Consider the following 26,137-nt stretch of genomic DNA (forward strand, 5'->3'; position numbering starts at 1 on the left):
ATTCATTCAAGAGGGCCATCCCGATGCCCTGACAGGCACTGAGGTCCACACACAGAGAAGGGCTGCCTACCTCTGTGGGATCCAGCACCTGCTCCTGCCCTTGTTCTGTGCACTTCCTCAGTGTGATCAGCTCCAAGATGGTACAATATGTTGAGAATAGATGGCTTGCAGAGTCCATGGGGAGCCACCTTCAGGAGGGGTTGTGCTAGACATGTGTTGTCACTACCATGCCTTAATGCTGTGCCTGGTTTTAACACACTATAACACATAGAAAAAGTGAGTCCCCACGGGTTCAGGGATCAAGGGAGGCTAAGACATTCTGGTAAGAAGCTCCATTGTGTGAGAGTGGGGCCAACAGACACTATTGTCCTTGGCCTCCAGCCTGGGACTGACTCACCTGAGACCATGCTCCAACCAGTCTGCTGGAGAACTGCATGTCTGCTCTTTGGGGAGCTACGTTCCAGGTCCAGGTCAGAACATTTGAGAACTTTAATGCCTTGTGGGGTACAGAGTAGGTATGGAAGTGGGGCAAATGTCTATCACATAGATCAAAAAATGATCTCCAAGGCACAGGCATGAAACTCGATCTCTTTCTAAAGTTGTACCCCACAGAGATTTGCACCTCAGGATGTGATGAATGCCTTGGAACAGGGCACAGGGGCTGTTAATCACACACAACTTTAGTATTGTGGGGTATTAAAGTTCCCTGTGTCTGTGGTATGGGATTTTCTCAGAGTTAGGGAGGTGAATGGGTATTTTAGTGGGTAAGATGCCCAGAGAAAATAAACCACCTGAGCCAACATTAGCAATAGCAGTAAGCAAGTGTCTCTCTATATATATATCTCCATCCGTATCAGGGAATGCATTCTTGTGTACTGTTACAAGCTTCAGCATATCCATGGCTGTCTATGATAAGTCATGCTTATAGAATTGTGTTCATGCTGTTCATATGCTAATTAGTTAGGTGAGGTCCATACATGTCCTCAAAGTCTTTGGGGCTGAAGCACTGTGAAGTGGTTTCCCATATTCCACCAATTGAAAGATGAGGGAAAATGTGTTTATTGTAAGTGACCCCTAGGGTGGACTCATGCACACAAAGACCACGACAACAATAAATGTAAAGCATAATACCACTAATCCCACCACAGTGCAGCTTATGGCCATGCAGAGTCAGGTGGATCCCAAGGATTCCCATCACTGCATGAGCAGATCCTGCTGCAAGGCCTGGAGGGTAGAGAATACCAGATTCATTTCTTTTTTAAAAAATTTTTTATTTAAAGAAAATGAAAAGAAACAAAATAGAAAAAAAAGTAGAATAGAGAAATTTTTAAAATTTAACATCATAAAACCATTGGATGATACATTATATATTGTCACCTTAAAAATAGTTGTTAAAGTTACAAAAACAAAGTGTAAAAAGTGGCTAACTACTTAAACATAGGCAGTACAAACCCTTCTTTTCAATATCTCACAGAAATGTAGTAATATGGGCATCTATCTTACACATTATACATATCATTATTTCCTTTAGAACACTATTTTCCCTTTCTCCTTTGCAATATTTTATACTTTTTGGATCTCATTACTTGGTCAGTTTTTTTTATTACTTTTAACACCATAGAGATAATGTGATATTTACTAATGTGAGTCTTTTAATTTCACTAATGAGCACATTGTCAACTTGCCTACATTTACCAATAAAGGCCTCAAGATCATCCTTTTCTATAGCTGAGTAGTTATCAATTGTGTAAAAATACATTCTTTTCATCCACTCTGCAGTTAATGAGCATTTTGGTTGTTTACAAGATTTACCTATCACAAATTGTGCAATGAACATGAGTGCACATATATCACTGTGACATGACATTTTCAATTTTTCTTTGAAAATTCCTAGAAGAAAAGCAGGATTGAATGGAACTTCAAATCCTAGGTTTTTGAGGAATCTCCATACTGATTTCCACAGTGGCTGCAAGAGTCGGCACTTACACCAACAGTGGAGAAGTGCAGTGGTGCACTTCACCAAGATTTGTTATCAGTTGATTTCTCGATGGCGGCCATTCTTTCCAGAGTGAGATGAAATCTCAATGCTGTCTTAATTTGGAATTCTTGAACAACCAATGATGGTGAACATTTCTTTATATATTTATTTGCCATTTGTATACCTTCATCTGAAAACTGTATATTCATCTCTGATGCCCATTTTTGGAGAGGGTCTTGGAATCTGGGGGATTTGATGTTTTTCAATTCTTTATATGTTCTGGATATGAATCCCTTGTCTGAAGGATAGTTAGTTAAAATTATTTCCCATTCTGTGGGATTTCTGTTCACTTTGTTGGTGATTTCCTTTGAAGTTCAAAAACATTTTAATAATATGAGATCCTGGTTGTTGATTTTTTGAAGTATTTCCCATACAGCTTGTGTTTTATTCATGAATTCTCTGCCTAGCCCTATGTCTCCAAGATTTCTACCTAACTTGTCCTCCAGTAGATTTAGTGTTTCTTTTTTAACTTTTAGATCCTTGATCCATTTTGACTTTAGTTAAATGTATAGTGATAGGCATGGGTCTAGTTTTAGTCTTCAGCATGTGGAAAGCCAATTTTTCCCACACCATTTATTAAAAAGGCTATCTTTCTTGCAGTGAACATGTTTAGCTCCTTTGTCAAATATAAGGTGGCTGAGTGTCTCTGTGGCAGTGTTTATATCTTCTATCTGTTCCACTGATCCTATGGTCTATTTCCTTGCCAACAGCATGCTGATTTTATCACCATGGCTTTGCAGTATAGTTTCAAGTCAGGAATTGAGATGCCTCCTTCTTTGTCTTTGTTGTCCAGTATTGCCTTTGCTATTCTAGGTTTCTTCTGTTTCCAGATGAATTTGGGGGAATATTTCCTCTAGATCTGTAAGGTGTGTTAATGATATTTTGATTGGGATTGCATTGAATATATATAACAGTTTGGAGAGTTTCACCATTTTCACAATGTTGGTTGTTCCTAACTATGATCAAGGAATATCCTTTCATTTTCTAATATCCTCTTCAATCTCCTTTTTTAGAGTAGTATAATTTTCATCATATAGGTCTTTTACATTCTTGGATAGGTTGATTCCTAAGTATTTCATTTTTTTGATGCTATTGTGAAAGGTGATATTTCATAATTTCTCTCTCTTGGAGATTTTGTGTACAGGAATACTATTGATTTTTGAGTATTGACTTTCTATCCAGGTATGCTGCTGTTTATCATCTTAATAGGCTTTTAATAGATTTTTGGGGGTCTTCTATGCAAAGTATCATGTCATCTGCAAATAATAACTTAACTTCTTCTTTTCCTATTTTTATTCCCTTTATTTCTCCATCTTGTCTGATTGCTCTGCTAATAGTTCCAGAACTATATTGAATAGGAGTGGTGATAGTGCACATCATTTTTTTGTTCCTGATTTTAGTGTGAAGGCTTTCAGTTTTTGTCCACTTAGCATAACATTGGCTGTAGGTTTGTCATAAATGGTCTTTATGAGACTGAGGTAGATACCATCTATTCTGACTTTCTGTAGGGTTTTCATCATGAACAAGTGTTGGATTTTATCAAAAGATTTTTCTGCATCTATTGAGAAGTTCACGTGATTTTTATTTTTGGCTCTGTTGATGTGGAGTATTACATTTATTGATTAGCATATTTTGAACCATGCCTGCCATCTTGGAATCAATCCCAGTTGGTCATGCTACATAATCCTCTCAATGATTTGCTGCATTCTATTTGCCAATATTTTATAGAGAATCTTTGAATCAGTGTTCATTAGTGAGATTGGTCTGTATTTTTCCGCTTTGGTTGTGTCTTTCTCTAATGGTATCATAGTGATACTTGACTCCAAGAATGAGTTAGGGAGGACTGCTTCTCTTTCAATTTCATTGAAGAGTTTAAGAAATATTGGAGTCAGGTATTCTCTAAATTCCTTATGAAATTCAGCCGTTAATATATCAGGACCTAGATATTCCTTTGTTGGTAAGTTGATAAATCATTTTCAATTTCAGTAGCTGATACTGATTTACTCAGAATTGTTATATCTTCTTGATTGAGCCTCAATAATTCATGTTTCTAGAAATCTGTCCATTTCCTCTGTGTTTTTGACTCTATGTGAGTAGAGATTTTCAAAGTATGTGTTCATGATCTTTTGAATTTCCATGGCATCTGTACTAATTTCCATCTTTTCAGTCCTTATTGTGTGGATTTGAATTTTTTCTTTTTCTTAATAAGAAGGTTATCAGTTTTGTTTATTCTCTCTCAAAAAAAAAAAAAACCAACTCATTGATTCGTTAATTTTCTGCATTTTTTTTAGTTTCAATTGCATTAATTTCTGCTCTAATCTTTACAATTGTCTCTCTTGTATGAGCTTTGGGTTTGACTTGCTCCTCCTTTTCTAGAAACTTGAGATGTAGCATTAGGTTATTTATTTGTTGTAGGGAGTGGTGCAACTGCCCCACTGCTGTCTCCCCGCCTCTCCCTCCTATGGGCACATAATGCACCTGCCTATATTAACCATAGTCCTCTCCTACTTACGTCACATACACAGACATGATGATGACCCATCAGAGATTACCCCATAGCCTCTTCGTGTCCCACCAGCCCACCCCTGCCATATAAAACCAGTGACCACTTTATTAATAAATGAGACTTAATTGGACTCCCTTGACTTGTCTCTGACACTCTGTGTCTGGCCCTGTCTGTGTTAATCCCCATCCCTTCTCCAGGAAACTGCCCCACAGATCTGAATTGACCTGCAGGCCGGGTCAAGTGGCGCCTGTCATGGGGCTCTTGGCATGAAGGGCTCAATGAGGGAGCCATCCTGAGACACACGCATTGAAGTGAAACTAAAAGTTTTGTGACCAACGCTACGCAGGAGCCTGTTGCACCGCTAGAGTCATGGTAAGTGGACAGCAATCCTTTTCCCTTTTCTCTGGCATGGGTCAGGCATTAAGCGACCATAAATGCTTTGTATCAAGTTTAAGTAAAGCTTTAAAGACAAGAGGGATAAAGGCTAAAGAAAAAGACTTATTGCAGTATTTTCAATTTATTCATAAGGTTTGCCCTTGGTTTCCTTTAGAGGGCTCTATTGATGCAAAAAGATGGGAAAGAGTAGGAGATGCATTAAAGGATTACTATCGGGTCTTTGGCCCTGAAAAGGTCCCAGTTACAGCCTTTGCCTACTGGAACCTAATCTTGGAGCTACTTACACAGCATTGCCAAGCCCCTCAAATTGATAAAACAACCACCCAAGGTGAAGTCACTTTACACGCTTCCACTTCGCCAACATCTCTCCCTTCAGGAGATGAATCTAAACCTTCTCCAGAGAAGCTGCAGAGCGAGCAGTGGCTTCCCCCAAGCCAGAGATCCAGAGAGGGAGAAAAATAAATACTGGAAAGGAGGAGAGAACATAAGAGGGAAAGAACAGGAGGTGGATCACAGTTATTTTATGTGTGAACCTTAATATTTGCATCACATGATGTCTACCATATTTGGTTATTTAAGAATGAGTCAGGAGCTGGTGAGACAGCTCAGTGTACAATACTTGCTGACAATGCATGCAGCCCTGGGCTCAATTTCAGTGCTAATGCAAAACAATAACACTAATAATAGTAAATAACTAAGTGAGGCCCATTAGGTAGGGAATGGATTACTCACGTTGTAGCCATCAGAAAGTTAGCTGTCACCTATTGAGTAGGACCAGTCATGGGTGTGGTGACTCACATAGGTGTGAATATAGAAGCACTGCCAGTAGATTTTGGGGTGCAACTCCATCCATAGTTCTTGCTTAGCCTGTGTGAGTTCCTAACTTGAGGGCATAACACCAATACGTAGAAGAAATTGCGATATTTAGGGAACATAAAGATGACTGAATCAATGAAATTCCGCCCCTTCACAATACTACCAGGGAATACGTCCAGAAGTTGTGTGTCATTTCTGCCACCAGGCAGTGGGGGCCAGGCCTATGTGCACTGTATTCCACATCCATTGCACCCCTTCCTGGATTTAACCTCTAATTCTGTACAGTATGTCTATGTGATATCAGCCCAAAGGCATTACAATTGTCATCTCACATTGCCAATAAGGTCCCTAGGAAGTAGATGCCAGGGTAACCTCTGTAGTGCAGGAGGACACTCTGTGAAGGTTCTGAGAGGCACGGTGTCTTGTCTTAGGAAGTCAGAAGGAGGAGTTGGGTCTAAACCCAGGTCTTTCCCCTCAGAGCTGTGACCCTGCCTGCACTGTCTTTTTTCTTAGCCTTAGGGAAGCTTTGCCTACTACCAAGGGCCTGTCACTTGATTGAAGCTGTTCTCTTCATTATAAAGGACACCAGAGTGTCATTCTATTGGCTACCATAGTATCCATAGCAGGAATCTCTGGGGAATACCAGGGGGCACAATTCCACACAGACATCATGGAGGGAGCTGGTGAGTGCCTTTAATCATCAATTTACTAAGCTGTGACCATGATGCAGTGACCAGAGCAAATGTAACCACTGCTCTCTTGTGATTCCATGTTATCCAGGACACAAGTCCCTCTGAAGAACAGATCAGGTACTATCCACATTACCGTAAATGTGCCTAACTTCCTGGCCTCTGTACATTTGAACACATATTAGGGGAAGGGGTGTCCCAAGAAGGTACACAGAATGGGATGATACATCACTATATGAACTGAAGATGATGGCAGGCAGAACACACTCCCTCTGTTCACTCACTTCACTGATATTTAAAGTGCACCAACCCTGTAGAGTAAGCACGAGTAGAGTAACACTGCAGATACCATTCTTTTTCTCACAGAGACAACACACCATGAGGGTGGGAAAGGAAGATGCATTTCATGCTTTCCTCAAGAACAGAGGACAGGTGGTCTCAGCACTATTAGGGACTTCTTTCAGCAGGTGAAGGCTTCCTGAGCCAGCACTGCCCAATTCAAGGCAGAGAGAAGGTTGGGCTGGTCTCTCTGCAACTGGAGCAGGAGGCTGGTGTTCAACTCCACAAGATGCCCCAGCTGAATTGGACCAACCTGAGCTCACTGAAGCTGAGCCCTGCCTTCAGGAGGGATTGGCCTGGGTCTGTGGGCCTCTGGGGATTGCATAAGACACTTTACATGGAGAAAGACTGCCAGACTTGGGATCTCTGGCAAGCCTGAGGCATGTACAAGTGAGTGGGTCAAGGAAGAATGAGAAACTTTGCTGGGGTGGATTTGTGCACAGAGCTGTCTGTGACAGGCACTGTGAAGTTCTCGGGCCTGCAAGGAACAAGGACAGTTGGTGATTGTTCTCCTTCTGTTGATGCAAGGCTAGTACCTGATGACCTGAAGTCAGACTTGCAGAGTTTGTGCCAGCTGGACTCCAGTGACCTCGCCAGCTCTGGGATCAAAGTGAAAACTAAGGTTAGGCACCCTTTCTTAAGGAATTTCAGAACTGGCGCTTTTACTAGCTCCATGGCAAGAATCCTGAGCTCCACTTCCAGCCAAGTGCTGCAGAGAACCTCTGTTCCCTTCCCCTTCCTTCCTTTGTACCCCTTGTATTTCTTTCAGCTTTCATTTTAGTCTTATTATCTATAATTGTTCTCAACATTAAAGTCTAAGATAATTTTAATTAAAAGTTAAGATGTCATTAGTTTCAACATGTTCAATTCAGTAGCACATAAGGACATCATCAACTTGTACAATTTCTACATCTATTGATTTCTAGCTTTCTGTTCAGTGTTGGACTCATCCATATGCCTGTACTCTTCTACTAGTCCCAACCCACCTCTGATTTTTCTCTCACTGTGATTTGCTACTCTGGGTCGTTAATATTCAAGCATCAGATTATGTTTGGCCAAACATTACTGGAGGAGACTGGCTACCATTGCTTTTTCATAGAAGAGAAAATCCCAAATAACCAAAATCTACAGCGAAAATGTAAGAAATCTACTGATCTTTTCATGTTGGAAAAGCTTTCCCATGATAGAAGGGAGAGAGAAAGATCTGATTCACTGCATTTGAAAAACAGAAAAAGAATAATGTAGAATCCACAATAAGAAATCTTTCCTTACAAGCAATAGGCAGAGAGTTTGTATTAGAGGTGTCAAAGAGGTGTCTATGAGTCCATTCTGTGAGAGATGAAAAATTCTTCTAACTCAAAAGAGAACCACCAAGTGTGGCCAACAAATGGAGAAGACGCTGGGCCCCACAAGGGTGATTCATTCAGGAATACATCCCTGACATGTGCTGTGATCCCATCTGATGGCAGACTTTAAGGCAAGTGCTGAACAGTACTGAGAAGAACATGGTGGGTGGGGCAGAGCCCTGTCCAGAAGCTCCCATCACAGCTCTCACAGGTGTCCCCAGACTTTGAGGTCTAAAAATAGAGATTTATCCTACACAGAGATCTGTATAACTTTTCAAGCTTTCTTTTCAAGACTGTTGTTCACAACACTGCTTGAAGCAGGAGGAAAATGTGATCCTTGCTACCCTCAACGTAGAAGGTGCGGGGCATCAGTGTGGGTCAGGAGAACCAGGAAAAGCTGTGCAGATGCTGAGCTTGATCTCTCTGGGCCACAGGGTAAGAGGACAAGGAATCTGATCATGAAATAATACATGGATGAGAGAAGGATGTGTGTTCAAAGTCAGAGGATACTGACTTTGAAAATGCAATGTCTCTGACATCAATGTGCGTCCACACACAGACATGTAAGAATCTATGTTCAAGAATGGTGTCTCAGCAGTGTAGCTACTTATGGAAACCCTGGCTCAATATAAAAAAGAATTTTAAAACAGAATTTAGTGTAGTTCAGTGCATGGCCATGCGCTATAATTCACAGAATTATGTTAAGGAAAAAACACAGACAAACTGGGAGCGATGTGAGGGGCTGTAGAGCACCATCACCTGGTCTTCTGGAGAGCAGTGTGCCCCAACTATCTTGAGCCTCCACACCTTTCTTGGGCACATTGATTTAAAAAAATGATCAATTCCATGAAGGAGGGGGAAAGGAGGATATTCACCCAAGAATACAAAGTCTCAGTCACAATGGAGAAGAAATGTTCAATTTTACAATAAACTGAATGGTGACCACAGTTAATAAGAAGTATAGCTTTCAAAACTGCTAAACAATGAGATTGGCAGTCCCATTCACTGTGAAACAATCTGTAGGTAAGGTGGTAGACACATTAACTTGATTGATTCTTTCTACAAAGGAGCCATAGATCACAAGTGCATGTCATCCCACAAACATACATAATTATTGTGAATTGCCAAGTGAAGATACCTTATACCTGCACTCTCAGCATTCTGGGAGGCTAAGGTAGGAGGACCACAAGTTTAAACTCAATCTGGGGAATTGAGTAAATTATTTAAAGTCTGTCTCAAAAATTAAAAAAAAAACTAAAGTATATGGGCATACAGCTCATGGAGAATTCCCTGGGATCACTGAACACAGTATAAGAATCATTATTGTATAACTATTCTGTTATGAAAATTTTAATCTATAAATGTTTTCATATTTTCTGTTTTACCATCTACTTGTGCTATATAAAATAAGAAAAGAGGAAAAAAGTACTTATTAGTTTGTTTTGTTTTGAGACAACATCTTGCTACGTACTGCAGGCTGACCCTGAACTCACCATGTATTTCAGGCTAGCCTGGAACTCTCTGTGATCCTCTTGTGTAACCCTTGAGAGTGCTGAGATTACAGGCATGCGCCACCATGCATAGCAAGAAAATTTTTTTAAAAATTTATTTTAAAGGGAATAAAACCAAATAAAAAAATAGTCAATCAAAACAAAAGGATGAACATGATACATGACTTAAAAACAAAATCAAACAGTAGGTTGTGTGGCCTGTTTCTTAGCCAGCACAGAAAAGAACTCAACACCTTGCTGAACACCAAATTTGTCCAGATAACTGGACAAATACCTAGATTTTGAAAGTCGTCTATTTAAACATGTCTTGTTTAGGAAGCAATTCATATCAAGCGCCAGGGAAAGAACACAGAACTTTGATTTACTATTTCCAATTTCCGGAATTTATCCCAAGAAAAAAGATACACGCTCAACACCAATTTTTCTAAGAGGAACTAGATTTGTATACATGGTCAGTAACAGGATAACTAAGTGCAACTCTACCTATGCATATAATATAAATATTCAACACTATGCAAATACATAAATGCTGTGAGCAGAACAGGGGAGTAATGGTTAGAGACAGCCGAATATGGACAAGATGGGTATCCTGCAGCAGGTTCAACAATGTTGGTGAATTAGTTTTATTTGTGGATTTAAATTTTTGAACTGCTGATCACACTGGCTCATCCCTCAAAGCCCCATGCCACATTCAGACTCCTCACAAAGCCTAAACACCCAAGTGGCGCCAATTTGAAAAGAAGCAGAAACCCCCCTATCAATGGAAGGGACTTGAGCCAAAGCATGTCCAGGTAGAATAATAACTGCTACCTTTCTGTAACATCTAGGTCCTCTCTGTCTCTGCAGGGAGGAGCTCCGAGTGGAATAAAATCGTCATTTTGGGGGTAAATATCAGTGGCTCAGCATGGCCTGGCTCACTGACAGCAGAGGCCATGTGAGACCTGAGCTGCCTGCCTCAGTTCCCACAGCTAGGCTGGGCTCCCAACAGCGCCTGGCTGGGCCAAGACCCCGGGGCTGCACGCGAGGCCTGGCCATTCTAACCCTGACGGAGAGGAGGGAGAAAGGAAGCTAGGGGCCCTTCAGGACCCAGGCTGGGTCGCCCCGAGCGCCGGTCCCGCTGCCGCCCCGGCCCGCGAACCCGCCGGCAGGACTCACTGCGCCGCTAACGTCGGGGCCACCAGGCCGCACCGCCGCTCGCCGCCGGCTCACGCCCGCCTACCTGGCCCAGGCCCCAGGCCCCATCCCCCGCCCCACAGCAGCCTAGGCCGAGGAAAGAGGAGCGCTGCGGTCTCCAGATGGCATCTCTACCAGCAAAATGGCGACTCCACACACAAGACCAGCAATAGCTGCGAGGGCGAGGCTGGGGGATGGGCGAGACAGAGCGGGATGTGGAGGTGCACGGATCCGGGCGTCCAGGGCGCGGCCCCCTGGGGGAGGGGCGGGGGCAGCGGAACCTTCACTCAAGGCTGGGGGGTAGGGCGAAGCGGTGTGAGGGGCGGGGCCAGAAGCTGGGGCCAAGTAGGTGCAAGCCTGCCAGTGGGACTAGAATGAGGCAGTGGACCTGGCAGTGGGGGTTAGGTCCCCACTGAAGCAGGGTTTGGCTGCAGGTGGAGGTCTCTGATGAGGCTTCTGGGAGACCCTGAACCCCAGGCCCACTGTGAGACAAAGCAGAGGAGTGGACTGAGTCTGAGGCTTGGAATTTATAGATGTCTGGACTCAAAACTTCTGGCCCTGATACATTAGGCACACTGCTATGCTTCTCACAGCCTCAATTTCCACTATTGTTATTCTCCTATTATTTTGTTGTGAAATATTGTGGGGTTTACTTTATTCAAAAAACGAACCGTGATGAATGGCAGTAGTCATTCCTTGGCACTGCTGTAAAGATCCAATGAAACCCTGCAGAGATCTTCCCATGGTTCCTAGCATATAGCAAGTGCTCAGATGCCATTGTTATTTGCTTTGTTGCCTTTCTTTTATTGCAGAGAAAGGAGTGCTTTCGGTATCTGTCGTCTAATGTCTTCATAACTTAAAAGTATGTTTACATGTTAATATAACATAATAACAAGCATATGTACCAGTTATTGTGTCAGGCCAGGGCCTCTCTGAGGCACTTTACATATGTTAATTCTTACAAGAGTGTGAGTTAGCAATTATCTTCATTTTCATAGCTGTGTGAGCCTAGACACCAATATTTAATACCTTTTCCAATGACAAAGCAGTGGATAGAATTTTAACCCAAGAGACCTCACACCAACCCCTCCATTAACTAACCCATAGTTAGCACAGCACCACTACAGTTCTGCCTTGTATTTTTCACATGAGTGAGGCAGCAAATTGTTCATGGGAGGTTGCACAGGTAGTAGAGGCAGTTTTTGTCAGGGTTCACTAGAGGGTCAGATTTAATTTGTGTGTGTGTGACACTTAAAGGATTTACAGAGGAGTCTGAGGAAGGCCATCTGCAGAGTCAGGTGGAGAACACAAAAGGGCCATGTTCTCCTTGGAGATGCAAAAGATCCAGTCAATAGTCTGAGTCCTGGACCTCACTGCAGAGTCCTGGAAGAGTCCCTGGCAGGAAGCAAAAGAATCTGTGCTAGGAGACTGGAAATGACACCTAAGGTGATGGCAAGCACTCGAACTCTTCTGAAGAGGCAGAGCCAGACATTTTACTTTCTCTTTTTACTGCATCCAGGATGCAGGCCTATTGGTTGCCCACCATACACAGGGAAGGTCTTCCATCTTTAGTAAGTCAGTAATCTAAACACAAACACAAAACTGTGCTAAACCAATCAGCTAGGTGTTCTTTTTTGTTGTTTTTTGGTTTTTTGAGACAGGATTTTGCTATGCAGCTCAGGCTGTCCTTGAACTCACTGTGTTGCCCAAGCTAGTCTCAAACTCAGATTTTGCTGCCTCAGCCTCCCAAGTGCTGAGTTTACAGGTGTGCACCACCACACCCAGTTCCTCCTTCATTTGAATGCACTTATTCCATCATTCTTGCCTTTTTCTTCTGAATCAATTCTGGATGTCCTCTTATAAGGATCTTAGCTTTGCTGTTGTGGCTGCTTCAATGTCTTGAATCAATTCAAACTATTTACTTTTCATGGTCATTTTGATTTTGCAGAAAAGTCAGAAGTCACAAGGGTCCAGATCTGATGAATCAGGTGGGTGAGGACACACCAAAATATATTTATGAGCTGTCCTTTCCATTGGATGGCACTCAGCAGCATCAGTCACTATATTATTTATCTCAATTTGTAGACAATTGTATAAGTGGACTTCCAAAACTGCTTCAAAAAAGCAAGAACAAATGAAGAAGTGTCTTTGAAGCAAGGAGGTGTATTTTATTTATTTTAAGGAGGTATTTTTTAAAGGAGAATTAATGGGCACATATCTTTTATTGTAGTAAATTTAAAAATTTTTAATATTAGCTGTTTATTTGTTTTATTTTTATAATTAGTATATCTTGATCAGCCCTTGTACTTCTTCCATAAGATTGTTAATTAAACATCTGCATATTCACTGTCCCTAATACAAAATGATTGGGACCAGATGTGTTTGGAATTTGTGAATTTTTGGTTTATTGGAGAATTTGCATATATATAATAAGTTATCTTGAGGATGGGATCCAAGTCTAAACATGAAATTTATTTATAGATCATATATACTTCATATTCATAGCTTGAAGATAATTTTACATTATATTTTTAATAATGTCGTGTTTAACATGTGTACTGAGTTGTTTTCCTGTTGTGGGAAATTGAAAATGTAGATAAGAACCAAAATAAAATACATATTGTGAATGTTATCTAATGAGATGGGGAATTAGGGATGGAGGAGGGCGAAAGGAAGGAAGGCAAAAAAAATTAATGAGAAAAGAAAGAAACAAACCTTTCATAAATAAGGAGGGGAAGAGACTTGAAGGAAAGGTAGGGGAATGGAGAAAAAAGATTCATATCATGTATGCTACAAATTTCCCGTGGTTAACATGATCATAATTTACACCTAAAATGTGCCAATAATCTTAATTAAAAAACATTTTGTGTTTGAAAACAAAATTTCTTGCTGTGGAATTTTCTACTTTTGGCACTGTATCAGTAGTAAAAAGTTTTGGACTTTGAAGCATTTCAGACTTCAGATTTCATATTAGGAATGCTCAGCCCATATTTGGATAGTGATTTGATAAATATCAATAGACTGTAAGCTTTGTGGTGAGAGTATGAGAGCAGGCTCTTTGTCTCTACTGGTGTCATGGTTTATGTCAGTGACCATTCAAGCCTCATGCAATCATGGATGTGGCCAAATCTAGCATTTCTGAATGGTTCATTGTCTAACACTTAGATTGGTGGTATGAGTGCTACATCTACACAGGGGTGGAGCGAACATACAGTGTACCTGTGGGAAGAAGGCCTGCCTTTCTCTTTTGCTGTTCATGCTTGCTGTTTGTATCCACCACAAACTGCTGCCTCTCAGCCATGTCATTTTGCCTTGGAGCCAACTGAGGATGGACTGAAACCTCCAATCTGTAAGAAATAAACCCTTCATTCTTTCATGTTGGGCATCAGGTATTTTGTCTCAACAACCAGTGAAAAGTAACTAAAACAACAGGTAATCATTGTTTCTCAGTACTCACCTCAATGTCTGACACAAAAATGGTGCACTTTTGTTGACAGAAAGAAAACAAGCAGTAGCACACAATTTTAGATTTGTATCACACAGAATTTCACTACTTATAAGGCTCTATAGTGAAATGAGGTCTCATCAGATTTCCTTAGTGTAGGCACTAAGCTTGTCATTTCTTTTGCTTTATTATAGCAAATAGTGTTCCTCTGTCCAGTTTTCATTCTCCCTCTGGTCTTAAAAATCACTTGTAAGCAGTTATACAATCTCATGCTGGGCATGGAACTCAAGACCTTCTACCTGCTAGGCAAGTCTCTACCTCAAGATACATTCCAGCCCTCCCTTTCTTATCCTGGAATTTAAGCTATGGGAATGTACTATGGTGGATGTTCAGTCCAAATGACTGACCAGGGAACTGTAGTTTTAGGTCCAAGCTGATTGAAGATATTTTCAAGGCTCAGACTCTTGCATGTGGAATATGAATCAAGAGGTCCAAGGCTAAGAATCTTGCTATTATTTGATGGAAGTTTTTTTGTCCCCAAGCAATGTACTGTAGCAGAATGATCCCTTGCCTCAGGTGGCAGGAGCTGACTGTCAAATACCAGGAACAGGGTCTGCATGCTGACTCTACAATTGCAGAAATGACCTTAAACAGATCCAGTCACTTTTCCATGCTTAATTTTCTCACTTAAAAGCAATCACTTATTTTAGCAGCTGTACAGAGACTGGAGGTGAGAAACAGCATTTCCATGGTGTTCTTGAGTCAGAGGTGGCCAGGAGAAACTGTTTGCAGCTGATTCTTCAGCCATGCATCCCTGGCCATCAAGGAAGAAGAACAAGGCTGTTGTGTTTCCCTAAGAAAAACAAGAGGACAATGGCTTGTCCTGCAGTGGGAGGGAGCAGAGGCCTAAATCAGGTCACCACGCAATGGGGCTTTGAAAGTTTCACCATTGAATCCTCTCCCCATCCTCTAATTTTTCTTTTTCTGTTTGCCCCTTAATCATTGTTTTGATAATTATGATAATATTCACACATTTCAAAAAGTCCAACAAACAAGGAGAAAAAATTAGAAATATTTGCACTTTTTCTGTGTAGAAAGGTAACTATTGTTTGTACATTTTTAGCGTCCCTTTTCCTATTAATGATTTATTGTAGACATGGTTCCAGGGTGACTGATTTAGGTTGACATCATTGTAACAGGAATTACTGAAATAGGAGTTAGGATTCTACTAGGCCTTAAGGCCAGCAGCCCCAAAACAGAATCTTGAAGTCCAAAATGGAGCCTGCTGAGTTGTGATCCTCCAGGGACCTTACCGAAACATCTGTTGACTGTCCTTCAGCTGTTCCAGACCTTTCCAGAGCATAATCTGGCAGGCCATTGGCTGGAGGGTACATGGCCTGTGCATGGGCACTGTGTGAACACTGGTTGGCCTGCTTCGGTGACTCAAGGAAGATGTTCATGCGTGAGGTCCCAAGATTAGAGAATGTACATGTTCAAGACATCAGCAACAAAGGTAGGCAGCGTGGAGCACAGCAGAGAACCACTGTGTTTTTTTATTGTATAATTCTTACCCAGGTTGTTATCTCATATTTACATTCTTGTGTAGAGTTCTATCCAGTGCATACAAGTTCACCTGTGCTAAGTCATGGTCACATAACTATATCCCACTGTGTGCCTATGCAGACAACCAGGGTCAGGTCCTCAGTTGTCTTTAGATATCCCTGAAATGTGAAGCATTCTGAGTGATTCCTCACAACACTGCATAGATTGAACCCTGAAAAGTAGGTAGTCTTCCATAGGGTAGCTCTTTTCTAAACCCATTAAAACTTCTAGACAAAGACTGCCTCGTGGGTATCCTACTCAGAACCCCCTCCTTGCTGGAGGGAACTTTACTCCCTTGCCTTTATAGCTATCAGAGTTGAGGAGGCTAAGGGGTAAATTGCTTGTGAGGTCCCCAGAGACAGCAGGAAGGCAGACATCGGCCCATCAGCAGCAGCAGGCAGCAAGCAGAGAGAACAATTGTATCTTTATCATCCAGGCTCTGTATATGTTGTTGTGTTTACATTCTTTCATGCTGGCTTCCCAGTAGTGCCACAGGCTGATGACCAAACCTCTACCACAAGGATCTCTGAGGGACAATTACAATCCAAACTATCACAGACACAAACAAAAAGCAATTTTCATGTGTGCATCTCTCATGGGCCAACAGTGGTGTCTAACTCACATTGCCTGCACTTCCTTCCCCTCAGTGGGACACTGCCGTTCTTAACAGCAGAGGGAAAAGAATGTTTACTAGTTATTCAGTGTCAGCTGTGAAAAATAGAAGTCTAAAAAAATAGTACATGGGAAACAGTGTTGCAATTCAGGTGCACTTCCTCAAGGCAGCCCCATAAGGCAGATGCAGTGAAGTTTGTTGCAGGGGATTCCCACAGAGTTATTTTCAGAGACAGCTCCCTGCCTAGGCAGACACCTGAGTCACACATGCATCTGACTGTTAGTTAACAAAGACATTCCTGGGTGAGGGGTGTTGGAGGAGGAGGTGAAGAGCTTCAGTTGTTCTCTAAATCTAGGAACATTCTGCAGTATCACCTTCAGCTGGTTTGCCTACTCTCCTACAGCTATTTCCTGACTTACCTCAGGAAGTCTTAATCTTAGCTTTCTGGTTTTGTTTTATTTTGTTTCACAGCCCTGACTTTTAAGAATTGTATTGGGTAGTGGCATGTGTCACTTGCATTTGTGTCTGACAAATATTCTCTCCTTGCCCAAACCCTAGTCAGGATCCTGACAGGGTCTGAGGAGTCTTCACAAAGAGGAGATGGGGACCTCTACTCATGCTGGGCCTTGTGTAGAGTTTCCTGTCTTGTCATGGAGGAGAATTGCTATGTACTCTGTGACAGGCTCAGGTATCTGCATTATCCAATCTTAGGAAGTGTCCTGCTAATTCAGCTGGCCATAAGCCTCCATCCCTGATTTCTGATCACCCTTAACATCTGATTGGGTCCTCATCCTCCACCATCTCACAGCTCATGCCTGTTGAGCCTGGCCTGCCCTCTGCAAGCATCCTGTTAGCCTGGGTCAGGAAGCAGCTCCCTTCCATCTGCTGCTCACTCTTAGTGTTGCCAACGCCCTGACCTGACCCTGTTCTGCAGCTGTGCATCACTAATTTTCCAAGGTGCATGTGGAGTTCTTTCTCCTCCACTCTTAAACCCCTCACAGTGGCTCCTGCCTCTCTTACGATGGTCCCCATATTGTCAGAAAGTTCTTGAAAACACAAACAGGGCCCAAAGAGCGACCCAGAGGACTGTGGCAACTTCCTAAATGAACCAAGACAAGAAAAGCTCTGGGAGCAGCTGCACCACTGCTTTGGTGGTTGGTTGTTCTGTCCCCATCCCAGGAAAATTGTTGTTGAGATCAGGAGAATGTCAGGTACAGAGTTAAGGCTGCATACGTTTAGTGCATACAAAAATAGCAGGTGCTCTCTGTCACACAGTGTACATGTAAAGGTTAAGCAGCCGTTAAATATCTAGACATCTCTTTAAAGTTGGTCCTGGCACTTAAAGCTTGATCTACATCTACTGGGATTTATTAAATAAGCATTTTGCTACTACATGAATGAGATACAATTGTATTGGGTAATAAGTCTATATATATATATGGTCATTAACATAGCTTCCTATATTTACGAGATTTCTATAGACGTCCTTTAATCCTCAAATTCTGTATTTTATTAAAAAATCTAAACTTTGCCTTATGAGTAAAATCTAAGTAAATACATGTTAAAGTTTCTACATAGTGTTGCTATTAATTATTGCTAACCTCATAGTATATTAAATACATTTGTTTTCCCAAGAGTGTAGGGTGTTTTTAAGATGTAAAGTGCGATAAAGATATCTCCTCATATTTACGACCTGCAAACTGCACTTGTAAGTGAGATCTGTGGTGCCTAGGAGAGATGGCAATCAGAAGGAGGTGACTAGGTTGATGGATTTGTCCCACTCTATTTGAGTGCACATGTGGGTGTTGGGTCTGAGAGATGTTGTGTGCTTGAACAAAAGGCCCCTAAACTGGTTTTTGCACACTAGAAGGGCTTGGCTGATTGGCTGGCTTTGTCTTCTGCCCAAAGTATTAACCAGAATCCCTCTCACTCAGCCTGGCTGCGTCAGGAACTCTCTCTAGCAGAGCATTGTAGTTCACAGAATGGCCAGGAGGTGGAGACGGAGCAGCGAGTCAACTTTGACAAGTTTCGTAGGAAGGCAGCTAGGAAAGTGAAGCTTTGGTAACAAGGAATAAGAAAGGAAAATGTTGAATTCAATGAATGTTCATAAATGAAATTAACATCCACCTCTTATCCTCTTTTCTGGCTGCTTCTCCTCTCCTCCCCCAAGATAAATACTATCCAGAGAATAATTTGTCCTGTTTTTATCAGTTATACATATGCATGTGCATTTATATCCCTGTATGTGCTCTTACAGTTTGTGTTTTCTGAGGGTGTGTGTGACTTTTTCACTTATCTTTATGTTTGTGAGTTTTACACATTGATCCATCCACAAGCCATTACATCTATGACCTGTTTCATGTAGTTACAGATGTATTTGTTCTCACGACTCTGAGTCTCACCTTGATTTGTCCCTTCTCCTGGCCAGTCTCTTCTACTCACAGGTTGATGTATTTTTGGGTAATTGCTAGTTTGAGGGCAATTACAGTTCTGTGGCTATGAAACTCCTAACATCTCTTTAAGTGGATATATCTATCTATCTATCTATCTATCTATCTATCTATCTATATATATAGATAGATAGATATATTCATAACCTCAGAGTGATCTGTTTTGCTTATTTGAGACTTGTTTTTTTTTGAGAGGCAAGCCTTAAACTCATAAGGTCAAATGGTATTCCTGCCTAAGCTTTCTGAGCAGCTGGCTCTCCAGGCATGTAGTAGCATGCCAAGTTAGCTTTGTTCTTAACCTGTTTCTTTAGTAGTCTTTAGGCACTTGTGCCAGGCACTTTGCTAAATAATACAAGTGATGTTAAAAATCCCTGACAGTGTTGGGCACATCGCTCAGTGGTAGAGCTCTTGTCTAGCATGTGCAGGGCGCTAGACTTAGTAACCCATGACATCTGGTCCTCACAACCTAGAGGGAAGATAGGTGTGCAGGTGTGTAACTGACCACAGTGATCGTGATTCAGCATAGGCATTGATCACCATGGCCTGTGTGGTGACCCAAAAGATCTCAGGTTTTCCAAATCTAACTGCAAACCGGGTAGAGGGCTGTCAAAGTGTGAAAGCTGACAGAGAGATGAGCAAAGAGCCGAGCTATGATGCCTGACCAGGCACTGACTGGGAAAACAAGCTTTCACTTCACACCAAGGACAGAGGGGGACAGTCTGCCTCCCCCACTGAAGGGTCTTTGCTACTTTCCCACTGTCACCTGGAGTACTTGGTGCAGTGCCTCACACACAGTGAATTGTTATATTAGCTTCCCAGGGAAAGCTTAGAGTACCACACACCAAATGATTTAAAACAGCAGAAATGTGTTCTTTAAAGGCCTGGGAACTCAAAATCAGAAATCAAGGTGTTAACATGGTCATTCTCCCTTTGAGGTCACAAAGGGAGTCTTGTTCTTCAGCTCTTCTGGTGACTGCTGGTCTCCTTGGCACCTCTTGACATGTACCTGCCCCACATCTTTCTCTGCCTGTCAACACAGGGCACTTTACCCTTGGCCTTTGACTCTGCTCGTATTAAGTGTGAGTTTTAGTACATCTATTTTTACTAATGCAAGATTTTAGCTTTGAGTTTTCTTATGAAAATTTGAAACTTAATATCTAAGTTTTAATGAAGAGGTTGTAATTAAGAGACAGAGACACTTTTAATGTTATGCCGTCCCCCTGGCATATATAAACAGCATCATGTTTAGTTGTGTGTGACTAATTTATGAAAAAAAGTCAAGGATATATTTGCTTGGCCTGGGTGTGATGCTAGCAAAAGCCCACAAGGTAGGCAACGCACTCAGATGCCTTTTTTAGGGCAGGCCAAAAGATGCTGGTCAGTAAAACATTGCTTCCTTGTGCTGATGGCCAGAAAATTCAAGAGGAACCCCAACTGAGAATCACTGATATAGATTGTGAATTCAGGTAACACCCAATTCTTTAGTGTTAACTAATAGTATTAGCTATTTTTGTTGTAGGGGTAGGTTTGTATTTGGTGCTTTACCTTTAAAAAACTTTTATGTTTTTCATAGACATGAAGTTTAAAAACCAAAAAATGACTAAGAGGAAAAAAAGCACAAAACTGAAAATACATGGCAGAGATCACCCCAGGAGGCCTGAAGAGAGTCATTGGAGTGACTGCACACAGTGGGACAGCACTGTGCACTCTGTGTGGTGAAACTGCTGGGTACTGTACATCAAGTGTCAGATGACGCTTTGACACCAACCACAAAAGTGTTGCTAAACTTGGTGAAACTGAAAGGTGAGAGTTTCTAGAAGGAAAACTGGAACTATTCCCAGTCTCTTAGTTCTTGTAATTATCATTCTAAAACAAATATTCCTGTAGATGCCTGATTTTAAATTTTATTGTGCATAGCAAAATATGGCTCAGTGTATTGATTTACTTAGGTACAATGGTGTCCCATGGCTGAGCAGCTGACGTGTCCGGGGAGATCTGCAGCTGCTTGGATGAAATAAGGCTGTTTAGGATGAAAAATGGCAGAAATATCCACAGGTCACTGATGTGGCCTCACATAAAAGTCTCACGGTTTTCATAGATTTTATGCTACACTTCTGTGTACTAAACAAAAAACTACAAAGTTTAGAAAAACAGGTGAAAAAATGTATCGTAATATCAACACATTTGATCCAACACTGCAGGTTTTTGAAAGAGATCTTGAAAGTAGGCAGCTGAATTATTTTCTAATTCTAAGTATGCATTTAGAAAATTCTACAACATTTGCTGACAATCCCACAAGCCATCAGGAAACCTACAAAGAATTTGCTACCATTGTAGTAGCTTCAAAGGAGAATCTTAGTACCAGACTTTCACAGTTCTGTGACATGGAGACAACACTGGAGTTTTTTGTTTGTTTGTTTGCTTTTGTTTTTTGAAACTGTGTCTTGCTGTGCAGCTCAGGCTGACCTTGTGCTCACTTTGTAGCCCAGGCTAGTTTTGAATTTGCAGAGATCCTCTTGCCTCACCTCCTCAGTGCAGGGATTATAGGCATGCGCCAACACAGCCAGCTCACCCTGTGTTTTCTTTCTTCTCCAGATAAAGCCAAATTTGAAGAACTTGATTGTTCATCGTAACACTGGTTAGATTTGGAAATATGGAAATACAATTATTGGAATTTCAAGAAAAACCTGTTGGACAAATAATTTCTATGACAAATGAGCAACACTTGAGAAGACAGAGTGTGAAAGAATGACAAAGGACAGCACAGTTGGCAGTTCTGAAAACGAAATCCTGAGGAAAAAACTCAGCTTCTCCCGAGAATGGGCCATAATGGGCCTAGGAGGAGCCCACCAAGAAAACAACCAGCCAAGCTCTCTGGCAAGCTTTAAAAGCCATGCGGGGTCCAGGAAGAGAAAAGTCAGCTCCTCCTGTGAGACCACAGGCACATGGGCTGAGAATCAGCATCGCTCTCTCCCATAAGCAACTGGCTGGTTCTGCGGACATGTTGAGCTGATAGCAACTGAGGTCCAAAAAGCACCTGAATGCTTGTATTGCTTGCTTGACTTTGCAGGTCTGGGACCAAAGGTCTGAGCATCTATTGGGAGGATAACATAATGAAATATAGCAAATATGGGAGGTTTTCTTCTATCTTATCTTTGAAATCCAATATTTTTCTCATTGTTTTGTTTCATTCTGATTGTTTTGCTTTTTTCAGTGTTCCAGTTTGATGGGTTTTATTGTTTTCTTTTGGTTTGATTTTGCTATATCTTGTGGAATGGACAGCAATTGTGAAGATAATGAGATGAACTGTGGTAGCCATTATTGTTTTCCTAATATCTTGCTTTGAAGTTCTGTGCCAATTTCACTGCTTTGTTTTTTGCTTTGTTTTGATTGAGTTTATTCTGTTTTGTTTGGTTTGTTTGATTTTTACTATCTTTAAAGTGAAAAACAAAATCCTTGAAGTGTGGAACTTTCTGCCAAATAATTTAAAATCGGCCATGCATGGTGGTGCATGCCTGTAATTCCAGGAATCAGGAAGTTGAGGCAGAAGGACTGGTGCAAGTTTGAGACCAGCCTGGGCTGTAAAGTGAGCTGGGGAGCAGTCTAAACTAAACTACATAGTGAGATCCTGTCTCAAAAAGAGCAAAAAAAAATTAAGTCAATGAAAGCACTGGTGAATTCTTGTGTTACTCTGGATCATCTTATGCTTGTGGGCCACTGTTTTCAGCTTATTAAATCTGATACATGAAACAGATTAACAGATGACTTGAGAATTGCATGTGTTCCTCTGAAACTAATGCAGAATGAGCCAACCTTTGACAAATTATCAGTATGCATACACCAGCAAAGATATCATTAATTTTGTGAAAGCATACCAAATGTTAACTGTCACTTTTAAGTAAAAACTTGTTTGTGTCATAGAAAACTTTGTGATTGTGTTTTTCTTTAAAGGCAAAATGTGTCAATGGATGAGTTCTTTTTCCTAACTAAAACCTCAGGTCAGTACTCAGGTCTAATTGCAGTGTTGGCACTATAATAAATGAGTGAGCTTTTGGTTGCATTTTGGGCCCTTGGTCTCTAAAAGGTTTCCTATCACTGATCCAGGAGAACTGAGGGGTGAGGATTACATCCCCAGCTCTCCCATCTAGCCTCTGGCACTCACTGGGGCCCCAGGCATGAACAGGGCATTTGAACACAGTCTAGTTCTTCCAGCTCACCCAAGGCAGATCCCAGACTGAACATCAGTTCCCTGGGAACTGTGAAAGTCAGCAACTAAGTTCAGGACTCAGCCAAATATTGCTCCACTGGTCACGTAGGAGCAAGAGCTGATTCATCTAGCTCTTTCCCCTAAAACACAGAAAGTGGAGCATCCACACACTCACCCTGCAAAGGCCAGCTTTGTGGGGCATCTGGGCTTCATTGGGTAGTGGGGAGCTGCAAGGCGTGGGTCACTAGGTTACTGGTTTCCATGGTGTAGAAGGGGACAGTCTCTAAAGAGTTCTCATCACTGCAGAACTGACCCTAACCTGGGTGCAGGTTGGGTCCAGTCCCTCTCTGTTCATACTGCCCCATGTACCACACAAACCCATCAAGTGAAGTGTAGTCTGAGGCTTCCCAGATGCATGATCAGTGCCAGCAACTTGATTAAAGTCTGTGCCCAGTCCCTGGTACAGAGGATCAAAGTGAGAAACTAAAACCTCATGACCTGTTTGTGTGGTTGTAAAATGGACTCAGTGCTGTAGGGAACAGCATAGCTGTCCTCTCCAAATTGTATAGAATTATCCTGTGATTCAACAATTCTACATCTACTTATAGACCTTAATAGAAATCAGGAGCTCAAGCAGATATTTGCATTCCCATGTTCACAATAGGATTATTCCCATGAAACAAAATATGGAAATAATCCCCAAAGGATGGATGAACAGGTACTATATATGTATCCTACAATATTGTGTTAAGTGAAATAAAACAGAAAGAAAAGGAAAATATTATCTGATTACATGTATGTGATTATCCAGCAGAGTCCAATTCATAAGACAGATAGTAGAATGGTGTTTCCAGGGGTTTAAAGACGGGAAATGAAGTTATTGCTGGGAGGGTTCACAGTTGCAGTTTGGAAATAAAGTTCTGGAGCAGGATGGTGCTCATGACTGCACAAGGTAAATGCTCTTAATGACACTGAACTGGTCACTGGCTAAGGTAATGGATTTTGTATCGTGCATATTTTAACATATTTTAGATGGTAGATAAGAGGTGATAAAGGGGCCAGAAGGGATGGGTGGATTCAGGGACAATTCTGTAATTCTCTGTTCATTTTTTGATGAGTAATGCTCTCCCAGGTCCTGATCATAACATACATCCAATATATCACTCAAAGGACAGAATTTACAGATGAAGCCTCCTGTTTCCTGACTGCACATTTGATTCTTTACCTACACTCAGTAACAAGTCCCTGATCCCTTCATTCTGAGCAGAAGAGAGAGGAGAAGAAGCGTTTGGGAAAGTTCTCCATGACCAGTACTGTCCTCAGGGGGCTCCCACTCTGCATGTCTGTGGTGGGGGTAGGGAGACTCCTCTTCTGTGCTTCTTTCTTTATTAAGGCAAGATTCAAGTCTACAATTCAGCATCTGTCCTGGAGCACCCAGTTCAGTGGCATTTCATGACTCAGGCCTATGAGACCCTCATCATGCCTGGCAAAGAATACCTCCACCATCCCCAGTGGTAACCCAGGTTCCTTAAACTGTCATTCTCCATTCCCCATGCTCAGCCATGGACCACTATTGTGCTTTCTAAGGATTTGTGTGTTCTGGGTATTTATATAAAAGCAAACATAAAAAATAAGTAAATATTTACATTTTAGGATAATCTAATTCCATTAGTCACAAAAATTCTAAATCATGAAACAATACATTTAACAGTATGTTTGTAAACATTTCATTTAAAGGGGTAAAAAAATTGAAAACAGTTCAAACATCTGACCTCAGAGTAAGGGTTAATTATGGTCAATTCTACAAAAGCTGCATAGGTTGAAGTATATATATGAAAATAAAAACAATTGTCCTGGTCAAGCTTTCCCATTAGTGGGACACAGAATCCAAGACCCACAACTAAGAAGAGGAGAAGTTTAATCTGGCTTATGGTTTCAGGGGATTCAGTCCTGGATGGTTCCAAGGCAGGGACACTACAGCAGGAGGGTGTGCTGGAGCAAAGATGCTCAGTTCATGGTGGCCAGGAAGCAGAGTGGAGGGACAGTGCCAGGAAGGAAGGTACCAGAGACCAGATGTAGTACCTAGGGTCACTCCTCCATGACTCGTACAGATGAGCCCAGAAGTACACGTTACCAGTCACTTGGACAGCTCTCAAGCCCATCAAGTTGACAATGAAGATTAATCATCACATAGCAAAAGATTTGTGATGCTAAGATTATAGGTGATTTATATATGTGCGTATATACAGTATTTTGGGGGTTTTCCACCTTTAAAATTCTATCCAAAGTCAAAAAAGTGCTGAATTTTATGTTGAATAGAATTCTAGAATTAATAAATTCTTTTAGAAATAATAAAAAAAACCATTCCTTAGGTTAGTTTTATAAAATCCAGTCAAAAAGACTGAAAAATATACAAACAAAATACAGGAAGATCCAGAAATCTTAACTCTGCTTTGAACAACTACTTTGAAAGATAGATACACAATTTCTGAGCTGAACATGAAGAATTGTAAGATGCAACCTCACACCTAAGTACCTTCCCAGGGGAAATGAGTGCTATCTCCATCCAAACACAAGAATGACTGCAGCAACTTCATTTTTAAGGTCAAAGCTGGAAACACCACACAGGGCCTCAGCTGATGGACACATGAGGATTTGTGGTTCATCTACACAGTGTGATGTGATGGCTCAGCCACTGACAAGGATAAGCACACAGGAAACCTAACATGGTTATGAGGATTGAAAACCCTACCAGCTCCCCCCAAAACAAAAACAAAAACAAAATCAAATAACACCCCCCCCCGCAATCCTGGGTGGTTACAGACCTGGCACCTCTAAAAAAAAAAACTGGTTCCCAGAGACAAAAAGTAGATGCATTGCTTAGGATGGAAGGAAGCAATTACACTGAGCCACAAAGAAAATGTGAAAATGATGTATGCATCTCCACTGGGGTGAGGGGTTTCAAGGGGCTCATGAAGGTCAAGATTCTTAGGGTTTTTTTTGTTT

General features: G+C 41.5%; 1 protein-coding gene across 1 annotated transcript; it reads left to right on the forward strand.

Moving 5' to 3' along the window:
- The first annotated feature begins 2,047 nt into the window (after window positions 1–2,047).
- Window positions 2,048–22,849, forward strand: LOC134474820 (uncharacterized). Its single transcript, XM_063243615.1, has 7 exons — window positions 2,048–2,068; window positions 10,614–11,035; window positions 12,763–12,802; window positions 13,980–14,163; window positions 15,599–15,772; window positions 20,498–20,727; window positions 21,520–22,849. Exons 1-5 carry the CDS (start codon window positions 2,048–2,050, stop codon window positions 15,622–15,624), a joined length of 693 nt encoding a protein of 230 aa, XP_063099685.1. The 3' UTR covers window positions 15,625–15,772; window positions 20,498–20,727; window positions 21,520–22,849.
- The last annotated feature ends 3,288 nt before the right edge of the window (window positions 22,850–26,137 follow it).

This window comes from Cavia porcellus, unplaced genomic scaffold, assembly GCF_034190915.1.
Source record: "Cavia porcellus strain 051 isolate PalLab524CR breed Dunkin Hartley unplaced genomic scaffold, mCavPor4.1 scaffold_39, whole genome shotgun sequence".
NCBI classification, from domain to species: Eukaryota; Metazoa; Chordata; class Mammalia; order Rodentia; family Caviidae; genus Cavia; species Cavia porcellus.